Below are 18,338 nucleotides of genomic sequence, written 5' to 3'. Positions count from 1 at the left end.
CGTTTTCATGACAATAATAAAAGTAGTACCGTCTACAGAAAATATAAAATAATTTCAATCACGTGACTAATATTTTCATTTTCATTACTACAGTAATGCGTGATATTTTCAACAATAGAAACCAATAACGCACTTATGATGACAATGTATAATAATGACCTGATGAACCCCAATATTCAATGTATAATAATGACCTGATAAAACACAATACTCAAACAATCATGCACTTCATTTAAATCTCTTTTTGCATGTGAAGACAACAAAATAAAGCTATTTTCTGTCTTGCTACTTTTCCCGAAAATAATATTCACCTGTAATGTACCAATGTCACAAAATGTAGATATTGTTTTAAAAACACATTCATGAAAAGCATGAAGTTATGCGACCCTAAGACTTGACCTTGATGGGTCATTCTGCAGCAATTTTGCAATATGTATGCATATAATAATGCAGCTACTGTAAAAAATGGGCATAAATAATTGCGCCAATATAAGTTGATTGTGTAAATCATGAAAAGTGTACATCGTACTAATTCTAAATCTTACTTACAGGAACACGAAACATGTCATCGAAATACGTGGGATTTCTGTTATGCTCGAAATGTGGCTATCAGTTCAACAAACCAAAATGCCTACCCTGCTCGCATACGTTCTGTGAAGTGTGTATACCGAATGATGGTGGATGTACCACATGCATTATATGTTCCCGGAAGCATATGATAACAAATGGGCGTGTTGGGGATTTTCCAGCCAACATTCTTATCATGGATCTTATGGATTTTTATCTAAATGAGCCTGAGTTTCTCTGTCGTAGCTGCACAAACGACAGATCACAGCTATATTGTAAATCTTGTTTTTTACTATACTGTAGCAGCTGCGCGGACATTCACGACAAACTACCAGTCACCAACCGACATACGTCAATCTCATTACATGATTTCCGTCAGGGTGAATTTCTCAAACCACCCTTTGATCGAACGATGTCATGCCCCAATCACTTCGGCAACAAACTCGAATTATATTGCAATGTGTGTGACACACCTATATGTAAGAAATGTACTGAGTCCGATCACTATGGGCCATCACACACAAATGAACCCATCAACAAATTTGTCACCGAAAAGAAAGCTGAGCTCGGAGAAGCATACACAAAAGGGTGCGCACTTAACTTACAGCTCCAGTCTATGAAATCAATTGTGGATACGGAAAAGAAAGTCAATGATAACCTATCAAAAACAATGAACAAAACAGTTGGGGAGCACGCTAGAGTTAACGTTAACCGGCTAGAATGCATGATTGGAGACATAAATAAAGAAAAATCGCTAATGCTGAAACGAGTGGATGATACACACGCTAAGAAAAGGGAGGAAATTGATAAGCAAATTTCTCGATTAAAACCAGAGCATGGTAAGATAAAGAAATTTAAAGATGCCGCATGTCTGCTGGAAGAAATTGAAAATGATATTGGATTCCTGTGTTTAGTCAACCAAGAGATGTTTGAAGCAAACACAATTTTGAAAAACGATTTAAACCATAAGAAAGTGGGTACAATGGAGTTTGTTGAAAATAAAGAACGTTTTCGATTCTCAGAGACCCTTGGTTTCATTGCAGCATCAGAGCCTATCAGTGCACAAGGTAATCAGAACTGTTTTCTTGTTATACAGATCACAATAGGTTGGTGATAGAAAATTAAATCGTATTACAAACATTAAAAATGGACTGTTAAATATCATTTATATTTACATTAAATATCTCGTTTGTTGATTTGTCTTTTAATGAAGACAACAATATAATTGTCGGGGTCAGGTGATTGCGTGCATGTTTTGTTATAATTCACATAATAGCAATCATTACTAACTTAATGACATTTGCCAGTGATCAAATATAGAGCGATGAGGGTCGAGTTTGTGTCCTAGTTAACAATTTTAATAATAACATATCTCCTTTTTTGGCTTATGCTCTGCTTTATTTTTAAGTCTCTGACCCGAAAAATATGGAGTCACCAACGCTCACCATGCTGCACAGACATGGAGTGAAGGGATCTATGGACAGAGAATTCAATAGCCCTGCTGGTCTCACAACCACTTCCAGAGATGACATCATTGTTGCTGACAGCGATAATAAACGACTACAAGTGCTGAATCGGAATGGTAAATTTCTTCACCGGCTTACAGCAGACAACTTTCCAAATTTTTCTCCACATCATATGACAATGCTTTCAGATGATCAGCGACTCGCTGTAACTGACCGACTAAATAAGTGCGTGCATGTGTTTGATGTGTACAATCAAAGACACACTAAAACATTTGGTACTGCTGAACTCAATGGACCACATGCTATCACATGTAGCGCTACGACTGGTGAGGTGTACATTGTAGATGAAAAACAGTCCACGGTTGTGGGCGGCGATGGAGACTACCGAATAGAAAAGTATGACAAAGATCTCAATTTTCAGCACCATGTGATAATTCCTCGTCTGGGAAATTGTGATTCAACATCTGTGTCCGTGTTGTCTGACAAGAGACTGGTAATACTCCAAACAGAAACGAAAATACTTACAGTGATGAATTCAGTTAATAACGTCAGCAAAACTGAAAGAACGTGTGATGATTCTGCTTACACCATTAACGCTAGTGTATGTGTTGACCCTTATGACAATATCATCATTGCAGGCTGGGGTCTTATTAAAATGTTCACATCAGAATTGAAATTGAGATTCAGCATCGATGAAATAGACAGATGCAGCGATATCCTCGGTGTTAGCGTGTTCCGTTGTAACCCATACCGCGTGGCCATTACGGATGGCAATACTCACTGCGTAAAAGTATACGGACTGGTAGCATCCAAGGAAAATGCCAATGCAGTGAATTAATGTGTAGCGTTCGTCAAAAACCACATAAAGTTTTGATTGCTCAACTTGTAATTTGATTATACAGCATGGCCATTGAGATAAATAACTTTCACAAGGAACACTGTCAGTTTTAAGAAATAGGAGTTGTCAAAGATATATAATATGTGACGTCACGGCATATTTAATGATTTGTATTTATTATTCTTTCGTTATTTCCGTCATTAATATTATTGTATTACATCAATTAAGGGTGCTAAATATGCTCATAATCACATATCCAGCCTTTGCAATATGTTATTTCAATATAATATACACGGCTTTATATTAAAATACGTAAATGATAAAATATACTACACGAATCTTGGCCACTCATTTATATATTCATGCTGGTAACGTATTATGATTTTCCTAAATTTAAAATTAAATGATTGCTTGTTTTCATTGTTTTGCATTGGCGTGTTTAATTTAAGTTTTGTCTCGGTCAACAATGCACTTTGACGGTCGACAAATCAGTATATCGACCGGATTGGATTCAATATTTGTTGTATTTTGTAAGGATTTTCTCCCTTTACAAGTACCTGTTTAATCACACTTCCAATAGTTCGTGTGTATTTATATTCCATAATACTTTCAAGATTTTCTCACTTATATACCGAACTCGAACAATATACATAGGTATTTCAACAGTTTGTACATTCATGTATATGTACATATCCGTATATGAGCGAATAACTCAACCTCAGATCCCGGCCTCAGATCCATATATACACCAACCCGTTAATTAAACAAGGCAATCAACATTTAAACGGAGATTTAACACGGACTAAAAGAGGGCACACATTCCTCAATGGAATAAACAGTGATGACAGAAATGGCACTTTGGTATAAATATGGGTATAGATTTTGCCACTATCCAGGTATAAAAATGGTCACATTTTTGAGCACTCAGGGGCACCTCCCTATTCAGCTATGTATCAACTCCGGCGGGGCATCTTTATCAAATGTAGAGACTGATTTCATAACTATCACATAACTATAACGATTAAGCCTAATTTCACTGTAATTTGTCCGTTAGGTGAAATGCATATACATTCCTTGATATGCCATCATAATACCTGTATATAACAGTGATAGCTTTACATGATAAGAACTACAAGTGTTCACCGTATCCATAACAACTACACGTACGCTTTAATACCAAATGATAAAGAATCACTCTACTTTGTCGGTAATAGTATTTTAGTCATTTATATCCTACTTTTGGATATTGAAATGTTATCGACAATGAATAGCTATGGTTTCTCACATCGACTTGCGTAACAAAAGCATGCGATGTCAAACGCACATAAAAGTCGACAAAGGCAGAATATTTTATCGCATCACATCATCGAAACCATTGCCAATCGATAATATGATTATTTAATATACTCTCACCAAAACTACAATATGAAAAAAACGATCAGTTTGATGTACGTTTTCCCCGGGATTTAATCTGCTGGGCCACAAGAAACTCCGACGGCAGCCATTTTCTGCAGGTCGAACGAGGGCATCATGTCATTGAAGTAAATCCTAATGTACTTTTTAAATTATTTTATACTCCCGTCGTCTGCTTCAGATGTATGTGTATATTTCCTAGAGTCTTAATACATGTTATATCATGTTTGTGGGATGCTCCAAGAGATTCGTAGCAAACTACTATAATTGCAACCGACGTAGCAAAATATAGTGTGAACATTGACTAAACAACACGCTATTGCAAAAATTGAATTCATGATGTTCTGTATTCAACATATTGCCAATATACAGGAAGGCGACTTTATCAGTGCCATTTTACGCACATTTATAATAATAACTGTAGATCGAAACAGGCATACTGTAAATAATTTATTATATTAAATGTGATTGCGAGCTGACTCTGAAATTAAATTTTCCGAGGCTGAATCTGCAAAACAAACTGTTGCCTGTGACATTATATTATTGCAATATTGCCACTTGGGTTTACCACCGTTAGTATTATTGATAACACGAATGCATTTATGGCGAATATCCAATTAGTGGCCCATGATATCAGATTTAGTTGTTCGAAGACTATCACGAGAAACACAGTGAACACTAGTATCTTTATTTTTCAAACAGAGACGCTTTATTTTGAACATATGCTGCGACCAGTTTATCGGTTGTGACTAAATAAATCATTGTTTTATCAACGTATTAATCGGCAGCGTTAAATGTCGGTTCAGTGAAGAAAACGAATCCTGTACTTTGAGAGAATTAAAAAAATGTGAAAATTTCAAATGCGACTTTAAAGGGAAAATGTAAAATAGTAATGAAAGAAGTGTTCCGTATATGAAATTTGAAAATTTACTGCATTTTTTTTCAATTTCGCGGCAGGTCTGTTATGATACATACAATGGGGAAAAGAAACGGTGCGTTTTATGCTAATTAGTCAGAAATGTAGAAAATGATATTATTGGTTCATACTATAATTACGAAATTATCTATAAGTAAAACGTTGAAGCTTGTCATCGAAACCACGCACACCAATGAGTGCAAAGCGAAGTCGCTGCTGAGACGCGTAACCATAAGAAATCGAAGTCCATTCTTCTGTCTGTAAAAACGGGCGGGAAAAGTTTCGACACTTGTGTATACGTCAGACGGCCATATCGCGTCGATGTTTACAAACAAGCGTCTATTTATAAGCTTTTGCGTTTTTAGTGTGTGTTGTAAGTGTCCCTTAGGACTCAATTCCCGTGACGACCCTTCCGTTATCGCGAGAATAATTCGTTGTGATATTTTGCAAATTACAAGCTACAACAAAATATTGCAGCAATATCTCCACATCCCTGGACTAAGAGGCGCCACAATTCCACACACCGTGATACATTCAATTATTATTTCAGAGACAGCCAACAGGTCGAATGGAAACACTCCCGCCAAAACTCTCCTGAATAGTAACATCTAAACATATACAAGTAACCTGTAGAATGCTGTGTGGGTAATCATATTTATATTGATTTTCGTTGCATTTGCAGCAAATAGTTACCAAACAATGAAAAATTTATAAGATTGGATATATCTCTCAGCTGGCTTCACATGCATAGTTCAAGACTACCTAACCGGTGCTTATACCAGGTTTTATCGAGACGGTCTGTGGTTACAGCTTCATGTTCCGAGTAATCGCAAGAAATTGACATTACAATAGAAAATAAAAGACTGGCACTCCCATGCAATTAATAGCAAGTGAAATTCCTGGGATTGAAACATAGATATTGAAATCACTGATGTAGGCATTGAATAACTTCAAGTTGGCATAAAGACAAGATAGTTTATTTAATCAGTGCTAGACCAGAGGCTGAAATTATAATTAAGTTCGTTGTCATATAATTTGTTTATTCCAATTTCTCCTGAAGTCAATTAGAATACACTGGTGAAAAGGTGTTTGGGGGATGTAGTTTACATTATGTATGGAGTGGTAAGGTTGGGTTTCATAATTTGTTCATTTCCAACTCTCATGGAGTCGCATAGAATTTCACTTAACTTATTTTCGATAAAAAGTTTTCAAGCATTACGTGTGAATCCAATTTACACTGTGCCGTGTCAAGTCTCAATAGAGTATAAGGGAAATTTTCACTTCAATTTATTTTAGCGGAAAAAAGTTTACATTGAAAATGTATTTCACATCATTACATATGTACTGCAGTTTATTTTGATTCGTCCCTGAAATCAAAATCGGTATTTCCACAACTCATATGCAAATGAGGTCTGGGAGCAAACAAAGTAGGCCTTTCAAGAGTAGCGTTTTTCGAAACATAGCAGAAATATTCAGAAGTATGATATTTTACCCTTGGGCACATGAATATACTTGCCGAGTGAAATGAAATTTGAACAACAGTAATGGAACTTTTAGGCAGTCACTAATTTTGACTAAAACTAATTTGCATATCACCAATGCAATAATGTTTTTGGTATTTTCACGGTTAATATCCAAATGAACATGGTATTGGCGATCCGCTCCACTACCATTGCCCTTAAAATCACTTTTGTGTGTCTGTGTGTGATTTCCAGTGTTTTCACGTATAAATTCTTCTGTGTTTTTTTGGCTTGGCCAATTTCGCTCAAACTTAGCAGGTAGGTCACACCTTCACCCTAGTTATCAGGAAAAATCTGAAAAAAATCGCCCACCGTTTCCGTAGCAACAACTGAAAAACCTGATTTTTGAATAACTTTGTGCTAAATGTATCTTCTGTTACAAATTTAGAATACAACACCTCAGACATAGATCATTCTACTCAGCTTGAGTGTGGGCACAAAGTTACTATTTGTAAAATCTGAAAACAAATTCTGACCACTGTTTCCATGGAAACAGCCAAAAACTGATTTTTTTAATATCTTCACGCCAAATGTATCACACCCTACATTTCTATGATTAACTTTGAACTTTGAAAGAAATGTAAATGCTGTCTCAAATATAGAAAATACTATCGCAAACCAGTTGCAAATAATAAATTTAATGGCAGAATACATCCTAGCAATAAAATAAAGTGACTTCTAAAGACTGAATGTTTATTTGCGAACTTTGTATACGATGCCCGGTTTTAGTTATGAACCGACGTTAGCTTCACGTTCATGTCCTACATTGGCAACAGCCGATAACATATTGCTTGTTTTTTTAGCGGAGCGGATCACCAACCAACCTACCGGATTGTTTTCATTGGCAACTGAACTACTTTTATTTTGTAAACACATTTTCGTCTGCTAATTTTATCCAGTTCAAATCGTTCAGCAACATTTTTGGCATATCAGGTGTACATCACACGGAATACTACGATTGAGAGAATTTGATGTATGTTGACTGAGTTTTATAAACCCTGAAGGGCTCTTGGGAGATCCATCCACAGTAAAATTAGCGATTACCATTTAGGCGAGACCATCAACATCAAAGTATCAGAAAGTTTTTGCTGGCGACGTTACCCAGTTCCAAATAAAGATTACCAACACTAAATGAGCAACATTTTAACCGGTAATCAAGATTCATTTAATCCACAGCTAACAAGCAACATCACAAACGAAGTTGTAGCGTGCAGCTCAGCGACGACCTCTGTCGACACAACTCATCCCGTTAGTGGAGTACCGCTGTAGCATGGCATGTTTGCCTTCACTATTGTATTCAAACGAATCATGTGGTGTGCCGTTCTCCGTCAAACCCGGGATTCGATCAATAGGCGAGTTTCAATAAAAAAAAACATCGCAAATCATGCAAGTTCAACATTTTCAAACCAGTATACTAAAACAGAAATGCTCAGCGGTGCAAAAGAAGGATAGATATTACATTTCACTATACACATCTTTGTTGATACTATCTCTCACATATTCTACTCCCAATTACTCCTGCGGAAAATGGACTAGTCTATTTTCATGTTGACATTCTGAGTAAAATCATGTGACAGGCTGTTAAAATTGGCTGTTTCGCCGGTCTAGAAAATGTGTTTAATTTGCTTTCATTCAAGCAACAATAGAGATATCCCAGTGGGAGTGAAATATTCGACTCTGCCATTAAAAAATAGGGGTGTTTTCATCAAAAAACGAATAACTCTGGAATGCAAACAACACACTGAATTTCGGAACAAATCGTGCATTATTTACAGCAGCAGAATATCACATAAACATGAAAACACTTTATATTGTATTTCAGCCTGAACCCCCTCTATTGCAATTCAAGGAATTGATCCCATATGTGCATCCATTTTCCACCTTGGTATCACCCACCCCTGAAAACAAACTCTTAATACCACGCTGAAGCGTTTAATAATAAAGTATGTAATCTGAAATCGAGATTCTCTGTTATGGCTTGCTACGGCATGCTTGGTTCTGTATAAAATGGCCAGAGAGGGCGACATATACAACACATACAAATTAGCAAGCACGTGTTTAAATGTGGAAAGCGATAAGGTTGCTAAATCACTAGATGTATTCAGATAAATCGTGTTGCTATAAACATTTTTTTTTCTAAATAGTGTTCATTTTACCGACATCGATCCATAGGTAAGCACATTACTTTATTACACGGACTGACTAATCGTTATATTTTACTCACTTCAGGTGAATCTGCAAAATTCGCGAAAAGTGTTTTTTAAATGAGATATCTCACCTAAACCATGAAGGTAATGTGAAGTACAGTAGATATCATTCAGTCTCATTTCACAGTGTGGGGAATGGGAGACGCTCTTCAAATTATCACGCCGGTTTATTACAATGCGCTGTGCTCTAAATGTAACATCCCCTAAATTATAGGAAATTAATTTATTTTACTAAGCTAAACACTTCGCTGGACTTATGTTGATTGTCAAATTTTTAAATTCATGCAAATTTAATTTGCTAAGCACAGTACGGCACGGATTATTTACGGATCTCTAAACTTTAATTAAAGTTTTGATTTATATTTCCTCTTTTTTTCTAATGTAAACACACAATAAGCTTGGAAGTGATATAAAAAACACTAGTCTGTTATAGTTCAAGGTGTGTGTTATCTATAGGTGTGCACTAGTCGTGGGGTATGTCCACTCAGCTCTGTTGACAATACGATTATATCTTCTAAATTTTATGCGTTTACACTACTTATTTACATAGGGGTATAGTTCACACCTTGTAGATATAAAGCGTTGTGTAATATTTTAGGTAATATGTCAATAAGTTTATTTAATTAAATGCCTGACTGTGGTTATGTTGAAACCTCTCAGTGTGAATGCCTTTTTTATGGTGTACCTAGTAATTAGCATTGTACTAATTTTCGATGTAGCCGAAGAAAATTGAAAATTTTTGAAAATAACGTTACCAAAGTTTAAATCTAAATGATACAGAAGGAAATTGAGAATGTCAGAAATTAGCAATTCCAATATTAGTATCTACTTCATGGAAAAATGTATGTAATTTGAAAACATGATGAGCTCATTTTTCATTGAGATACATGCTTAGAGAAGTCCAGTGTAGGTAGTGAGCCCATCTCTCACTGAGATACATGCTTAGTGAAGTACAGTGCAGGCGGTGAGCCAATTCCTTACTGAAATACATGCTTACTGAAATACAGTGTAGGCGGTGAGTCCATCTCTCACTGCGACACATGCTTACTGAAATGCAGTGCAGGCGGTGAATGACATACTTACATGCTTAGTGAAGTCCAGTGCAGGTAGTGAGCCCATCCCTCACTGGCATACATACTTACTGAAGTACAATGAAGGCGGTGAGCCAATTCTACATTAAAATACATGCTTACAGAAAAACAGTGTAGGCGATGAGTCCATCTCTCAATGATATACATGCTTACTGAAAGGCAGTGTAGGCGGTCATTCCATCCCTCACTGAGATACATGCTTACTGAAGTAAATTGTAGGCGGTGAGCCCATCTCTCACTGAGATACATGCTTACTGAAATGCAGTGTAGGCGGTGGGCACATTCCTCACGGAGATACATGCTTACTGAAGTACAGTGTAGGCGGAGAGCCCATTTTCTCTGAGATACATGCTTAGTGGAATTCAGTGTAAACAGTGAGCCTCCCCTCACTGAGATACATGCTTACTGAAGTACAGTGCATGCCGTCAGCCAATTTCTCACTGAAATACATGCTTACTGAAATACAGTGTACGTGGTTAGTTAATTTTTCACTGACATACATACATGCTTAGTGAAGTCCAGTGTAGGTAGTGAGCCCATTCCTGACTGGCATACATGCTTACCGAAGTACAATGAAGGCGGTGAGCCAATTCTTCATTGAAATACATGCTTACTGAAAAACACTGTAGGCGATGAGTCCTCTCTCACTGAGATACATGCTTACTGAAAGGCAGTGTAGGCGGTCAGTCCATCCCTCACTGAGATACATGCTTACTGAAGTAAAGCTTAGGCAGTGAGTCCATCTCTCACTGAGATACATGCTTACTGAAGTAAATTGTAGGCGGAGAGTCCATCTCTCACTGAGATACATGCTTACTGAAGTAAAGTGCAGGCGGTGAGCCCATCCCTCACTGAGATACATGCTTACTGAAGTAAAGTTTAGGCGGTGAGTCCATCTCTCACTGAGGTACATGCTTACTGAAGTAAATTGTAGGCGGGGAGTCCATCTCTCACTGAGATACATGCTTACTGAAAAGCAGTGTGGGCGGGGAGCCCATCTCTCACTTAGATACATGCTTACTAAAGTACAGTGTAGGCGGTGAGCCCATCCTTCACTGAGATACATGCTTAAACTGAAGTACAGTGTAGGCGGTGAGCCCATCCCTCACTGAGATACATGCTTACTGAAGTACACACTGCGTTGTTGTGACTGCATTGTTATGGTGGCAAAATTATTCTTTTCTCTGATGCTTTATTGACAACTCGATGAAGAAATGAGATAATTGTAGATCAGCTCAACGTGTCTTTTTCTGTTTGTTGGCTCTACAAAACCCCATTATTCAAGTGTCCATGTGTGGCTGGTTGAGTGCCAACATTGGTGATGATATGAATCTTTCAATGTCACGATTTGGGGAAATCCCGACACGTCCCCTACTGTGTTTCCTTCTGACGTTGTATTGTCACTGTGACAAACCGCTGTGATAAGAACGGATCGATCGAACGAACTGATTCATTCGAATATACTAAGTACATTATAAATATAAACTTGATGAATCATATGCGTAATTTACCACACCTTACATAAACATAAAATAATAATAGAGTTCCCCTATGTGAGTCAGTATTTTCAGTATTAGTTATTATGAATGCAACAAGTAAGCTAATACCATGGCGTACTATTACTTCCTTTACGAATATCATATTTATCGCAAACAACATTTTTTTAATTGATTTGTTTTATTTCTAGTCATAAGGAGATGGGTAACGTGGTCTCATGTACGGTGGAAGGAGGTATAGACCTGAGTGCTATACGTCAACAACAAATAACTCAGTCAACACTGCCCGATAAATGGATTGAATGTCCAGCGTGTTTTCGTGCATTCGATTTTCCGAAGATTCTGCCTTGTTATCACTCTGTGTGCCTCCGTTGCTTACAGATGATACAGGGAAAATTCAACTGTCCGTTATGTAAAACTCAACACGAAGTTCCTTCTGGTGGTTTGGAACTTTTGCCAGATAATCGTCTTCTGAATGATTTAATTGAACATTCATCGGCTGAAAAACTGTTGGAATCGTCACGGGAATGCGGCGTGTGCTCTGGCAACACAGCACCTAAATCGGGCAGGTCACATCGCGGTAAAAAACCAAACAAGTTTTGCACAATTTGTCGTAGAGCGCTCTGCAGTGACTGTGAAGATGTACATAAAAAAATACCGATAACCAAGGCACATATAACGATGCCTATAGTAGAGTATCGTAGAACCATCCTTAAAGAATCTCCTCTCATCAAGTCGAATTATATTACGTGTCACCGCCATCCTAATGAAATTCTAAAGCTGTACTGCAGAGATTGTGATTATCCAATATGCGATACTTGTGTAGCTAAGGATCACACCGATCACACTCGTGAAAAGATTGGCGACGCAAGGGCCAGAAAAGAAGCTGAACTTGACTTGAAAATAAAAAGAGCAACTGATTTAAAAACGAATTTAGATGGAATTATGAAACATTTGAATGAAGAAAGTACATCTCTTGAGCTGAAGGTGGAAGAGGTAGCGAAACAAATAAAAACCCGTTCTCATGTTCTCGTGACCGATTGTAGTCAAGTCATTGAAAAAATGAAAAAAGATCAATCTACCCTATTTCAAGAAATATCTTCGATGTTCAAAAATAGAAGTGATGCTTCCACAGAGAGTCAGAAGACGCTGTGTGATAGCATAGATAAACTAACAAAGTGCATCAATGCTGCAGAAAGGTTGCAGCAGGATGGCCAAGGTGCTGGATTCTTGTATATGGTTAAGCAAATAATACAGGAAATTAAGGAAACAATGGAGAATTATAATTTCTCAACTGGCATTAAGGATTATAGATTCATTCCCAATCAAACGGATTTATCCCAAAACATATCAGCGGACAACCTGGGCAGACTTGTCATTTATTAGGTCATTTCTCACATTTGTTGCAGCATTCAATTATGGCTGCAGTGAGTGTGCATTGGGACAGCCATTTCTAAATTGTGCATTAAGTTTATAATAGGAAAGTCGTGACTAGATTAAGTACTATTCACATATTCTCATTTTACAAACAGCGACCAAAATACCAATTTATGTTGTTTTGCTTACAATAGGATATGTCCATTGAAAGAATAATTACATATGATTAGTAATGCATTATTTATATATAATTTTGGTTTGGATCAATATGTGCCGTATATATGACTAACTCGACTGCTTGTGACAGAATATATTATATTTTATGTTAGAGGAAATTTTATTATTCGTGATTTTAAGTTTGCATCATTGCCTGTTAAGTGTAATTTGTTCTCTTTTTGTTTGTGATGTTTCATATTGTTCTTATTTATGGTGTAATTACACCATTCAGTCTTATCATAATTTACGTAGAGCTCACTCATAGGTTTTTCGAATAATGTCCGGTTTTAAACACTCTTATGTTCAAAGCAATAGTTTGATGTTTGTTGGTTTATCTCTTTTAACGTTTGACGAAATTGTTAGTGTTTTAGTTTTCTTTCACGTTTGCACTTTTCTGACAACCCACTTGTTACAGCTGTATTATCTATTTCTATTTTATTTTATAGTGTTTTATGGGAACTGTGGGGCAAGAGAATTTTTTGATGTGCACTTTTTTTAACTTCCATGGATTATTCTTTTTTAATCTGAAATAAACCTCAATAATAATAATAATACTATGACGTGAACCAGGTTGTTATTTTCACAGTGAATAGATCAATAGTACCGCCTCGGCCGATTTATTTTTACATTATTTAGAATGTACTATGCTCATGCAAATGACATTAATGTTTACACGTCATAGTAACCATCACTATAACCTGTCTCGTTAATGGAATATCCCGTTGTTATTTACTGGTATTAACATTTTATCACATCTGAAACTACTAATGGCATCGAACCAATGCGTAAACTGCCGGAACTGTTTCTGCGCATGTCACGTTACAGTATGTGATCGGGACACGTCGACGACTAATTTGCGGGCGTTCTTGGAGTTTGGACAGAATCTGAACAAGCACACCGATCCCATCGATCTATAATTAAGCGTCAAACTATCTGGGAGGACACCGACCGACAACACCCACTTTAGTGTACCCTTTGTAAGCCTTGAAGTTAATACAGGAATATTTAATCACTCTGTCATGATTATGTTTTCATGGGTTTAGATATCGGTTCGTGTTTTGGCAATTGCGATGAAACTCACTAATTAGGACTTGATGATTGGTTTCCGGTTAAAAGGCTGGGCGAGGTCTTTCAGCGCTTGCTCGTAACCTGTTATCATTTGGGCTTATACAAGTACTGGACGGAAATAGGATCAGTGATTGAAACTAATTAAAGATATAAACTTTGCCAACGGACTGTTGTTTTACCACACATGATAACCCTGGCACCCCACGAGTGTGTCTTGACGGTGTTTTATATGAGTAAGCAAATAACACCGAATAAACGGCAAGGTATATACTACGTCTAATTATAGTAAACACGTACTGCGCTGTGTGGCGCGGATCGCGTGGACGGGTTTCATGTTCTCTGCACGTAATAAGCTCGGTTATTAAGCATCTTTTTGGGGGGATGCCCGGTGGCCGGGGGAAGACGTGTAGTGGCATGAAGCTAGGCGTTTAGGTGGCGTACGCGAGCGCCGGTTCGTGTCACGCACGCAGTACGTGTTTACTATAATTAGACGTTGTATTTACCTTGCCGTTTATTCGGTGTTATTTGCTTACTTTACTTCGTATGTCGACAGCAACTATGAGTTTAATTTTTTTTTTATATGAGTAGTCTTCCAATATAGTAAACAATTAACCAAGTATATAATGACGTGTTTGGCTACATGAGTGAAATGTGTGGAGGCTACGCCTCAAGATCTTAAATTCCCGTGTAGTAGATTTGAAAAGGGAATAAAGTCAGTTCTCCACGAGACAGCGGAGACTGGGGGTTGACACGATACCATCTGTGCGTGTCTTTCTTTGGTTGAAAGGTCTGCGAAAGTAACGATCCCGGATACCTGATGTGACGTTTAATAACACGAGAAGTAAACCGTTCTAACCCTATGGTGTTGATATTTCGAACGCCCCAAGCGTTTGCTACGTCATGACGCGACGCATTAATATAACGTTTTTTTTTCTTATCTTTTTGGTTAACAAGCCAAATACAAAGGTCAACTAAGTGGACTTACTTCTGTTGGAAAACATGTACACCCTTTACAACCAAACTGTTGCTTAAAAATATTCACGTTTGCAGCTGTTACCCATAATTAGGCTACTAGTCGTTATGATAAATGTCACCATGTTAAATGTCATGCAAATGAACCTGGTTTAACGACTCCAGTGATGTAGCCATATCAACATATAAGAGGTTGTTGTGGGAGGGAAACTGACAACCGTGCGCGTCAACATGAGCTTAACGTTTCTTCGCATGTTTGTGATATTCGCTGTGTATAATTTTATTCTCACGTGTTACATATTTAGTGAACGTTATATGGTTGTACATAGTGTATATCGCAGTGACAGTGGCACGGATCATACTGTCCACAGTTGCCCGAAGTTGTATACCGCATTACTAGAAAAATTGCGCTCAAACTACACCGGCTCGGACATTCGTTTAGATATCGGAAATAACAATTCGTTGTTCGTCAAATACCTATCTAATGTTTATCCTCTCACCTCATCCGGAAGTTATCATCTACGCGGTGCTAGGGGGGATGATACGTATAACGACACTCCTATTCCAACAAAGGACATTATCTCTGAAAACATAATTACCATGAAAACTCTCAGTGGCAGGAACAAGACAAGAAGTCACAACAAGGAGTCAGAAGACAGCACAAATGTTCTTGCAGATGTCACTGTGGTACCGTCTTCAAAAGAAGGCTTTGTACAGTATACATTACCACAATCATCTAACGTTACAAATTCAGTGTCAGTACAGTACATTATTAGAAACGATAAATTGTGTTCAAATGCCGATGTGTATCTTCTGATACTTGTGCTTTCTGCGCCTAAAAACCGTCTGCAAAGAAAGGCCATCAGAAATACTTGGGGACGAGGTGCAGACGGAAGTGACGTAACAGTGCGTTTAGCATTTCTTTTCGGGACCACCATGGAAGTTAAAGAGATGCAAACGCTGCGCAGTGAATCTGAAAAATTTGGTGATATTGTTCAGGGGGATTTCGAAGATTCATATGCTAATTTGACTTTGAAAACGATTTTTGGACTGCAGTGGACAGTGGAAAACTGCGCCAATGCAGCATATATTCTCAAAGCGGACGACGATATATATGTTATAATGGATAACTTACTTAGGTGGCTGAAGTATGTACGACCAATCAGAAGACGGCTATTATACACGGGGTATTTGTACGGACACACGCGGGTCGATAGAAATAAGAAGACAAAATGGTATGTTCCAGAAAAAGACTATCCCGAAATGTTCTATCCTCCCTATATTTCAGGCGGGGCTTATCTATTGTCAAACGAAGTAGTCCGTGAATTCTACAGGGAGACATCAATGGTGAGACCGTTCATATTTGAGGATGTGTATTTAGGTATATTGGCTAAAAGACTTCATATATATGCAGTGCACAACTCCCTGTTTCACACCACCCATGCTGGATATTCCAAACCAAATTGTCAAAAGTCTAAAGCTATAGCAGTTCATGGTTTTAAATCGCTGGAAATGTACAAGTTTTATAATGAACTACAGAAAAATAAATATGAAAACTGTACAATTCAGGACAGTTGATCTACAAATGTCAACATCACTGTTACATACCGATGACTGTTACAGCAATGTCTAGTGATACTTTAATCCCATTTATCATGGCAGTCCAGTGTAATAAAGAAGCGTAATTTTATATTTACATTATATGACAAATTCAGTCTGATTGGTCATGCAGCCAGATTTATATTTTTTGAAATCATTACCAGCAATTTTAGAATACCTTCATGTTTCAAAGCACTGTTGCCAGTCAACATGTGTACGTATAGATGTTATAACGCCACATATAATTGAGGCATTTTTTTTGAATTTCCAAATGTCAACTTGTCCGCGCACAGTATGTTTTCTTCACCGACGTTTAGTGGCCATTTCTAAGTCAATTACGATCACTGTGTTATTTGTTTGCTTTTAACAGGTGCGAAAAAAAAATATGAATAAAACAGAATATCAAATCCCAGAACCTTCAATAACAGACTTATTAAACTTTTTTTATTAATTGTTAATTGTTCCTGATGTGTGAACGTAACGGTTCTGGTTAAATATTAAAATAACTAAATATTAGTAATAAACCTTACTGCTCTCGTTTAATGAATCTGATTCATGAGATATCTTTTATTAACACTGCAATGTTTCATATGGTTCGTGTTTTTCTTCATAATAAACGTACAATAATATTCACACTTGTATGATATTTGCCAGATCGGCAATGTAACGTGTGATCATGTAGTCCATGCTTGTGTTATATCTATATTTTTTGAATGTAATTTTGATGTGTTTGTTTGTTTATGCACTGTGCGCTGTGTTGTGCGCGTTGGATATATGATATGATATATATTATTATTATACATCTGTCACCGTAACGCCATAAGTTACAGCGTGCCGTAATTTTGCGGAATTTTACGGGGTAATTTCATCCTACCATATTAGGAAATGCGAATTCCAAATATGGAATGATTACGCGCGTAAGCGTCCTCCAATAATAAAAACAAACATGGCTGTTCGCTGATTCTGTTCTAACTTTTTTGGATTTCGGCATTCCCATGATGTATCCTTAGTAGGAAAAGATGTATAATAATAAGGTTATTACGAAGATACCTCAAAGTATGCACTCAGACAGTACGCTGTCGCATCGACCTTCGCTGCGCGTCGGTCTATATCGCCGCTGTACTGTCTTTGTGCATACTTTGAGGTATCTTCGTAATAACCTTATAACAACATACAACAACCTGTCATAGTTAACTTTGATATAATCAAATAGTATTACATCGGTCCATTCTAGATAAATGTCACCTGAAAAGAGGGGCTCTCCAATGACCCTGTAAATACATAATACATAAAAGATTGAAATTCTGTTAAAAGTTCATATGCCACTCAGATAAGTCATGAACAATAATTACTGTACCCCTAAAAAACAGATTGACAATTTTACATTTATTTTTGCGCGTACGTGTTTTAGTAGTTTGAACTACAGAGCGTCTAATCGCGGATTTGACTATTCGCACGCTGAAAAATGTCGGGGAAAAAAGTAGATCGTGTAGACCAGTGGGGCGTACTAACATTTTTTTCAGACCTTCTATCCACTGTGTGAGAGATACAATATCTCCATCTGTGGGTGGATCGGGCATTCGTTTGCTGTT

At 37.3% G+C, this 18,338-nt stretch overlaps 2 protein-coding genes across 2 annotated transcripts; both read left to right on the top strand.

The window, feature by feature from the left end:
- Positions 1 to 562: 562 nt before the first annotated feature.
- On the top strand, positions 563 to 1,681 carry LOC102809189 (protein meiotic P26-like). The gene has a single exon (XM_006811153.2). The coding sequence runs from the start codon at positions 563 to 565 to the stop codon at positions 1,679 to 1,681; it is 1,119 nt and encodes a 372-aa protein (XP_006811216.2).
- A 10,034-nt stretch (positions 1,682 to 11,715) lies between these two features.
- On the top strand, positions 11,716 to 12,900 carry LOC102809315 (E3 ubiquitin-protein ligase TRIM56-like). Its single transcript, XM_006811154.2, has one exon. The coding sequence runs from the start codon at positions 11,716 to 11,718 to the stop codon at positions 12,898 to 12,900; it is 1,185 nt and encodes a 394-aa protein (XP_006811217.1).
- Positions 12,901 to 18,338: the final 5,438 nt, after the last annotated feature.

Source organism: Saccoglossus kowalevskii, chromosome 5 (genome assembly GCF_978046115.1).
Source record: "Saccoglossus kowalevskii chromosome 5, keSacKowa6.1, whole genome shotgun sequence".
NCBI lineage: Eukaryota > Metazoa > Hemichordata > Enteropneusta > Harrimaniidae > Saccoglossus > Saccoglossus kowalevskii.
This window is presented reverse-complemented; position numbering and strand designations above follow the sequence as displayed.

Excerpts from the sequence above, each read along its gene's own strand:
- LOC102809315 (XM_006811154.2), top strand. The coding sequence starts at position 11,716 with ATGGGTAACGTGGTCTCATGTACGGTGGAAGGAGGTATAGACCTGAGT.
- LOC102809189 (XM_006811153.2), top strand. The coding sequence starts at position 563 with ATGTCATCGAAATACGTGGGATTTCTGTTATGCTCGAAATGTGGCTAT.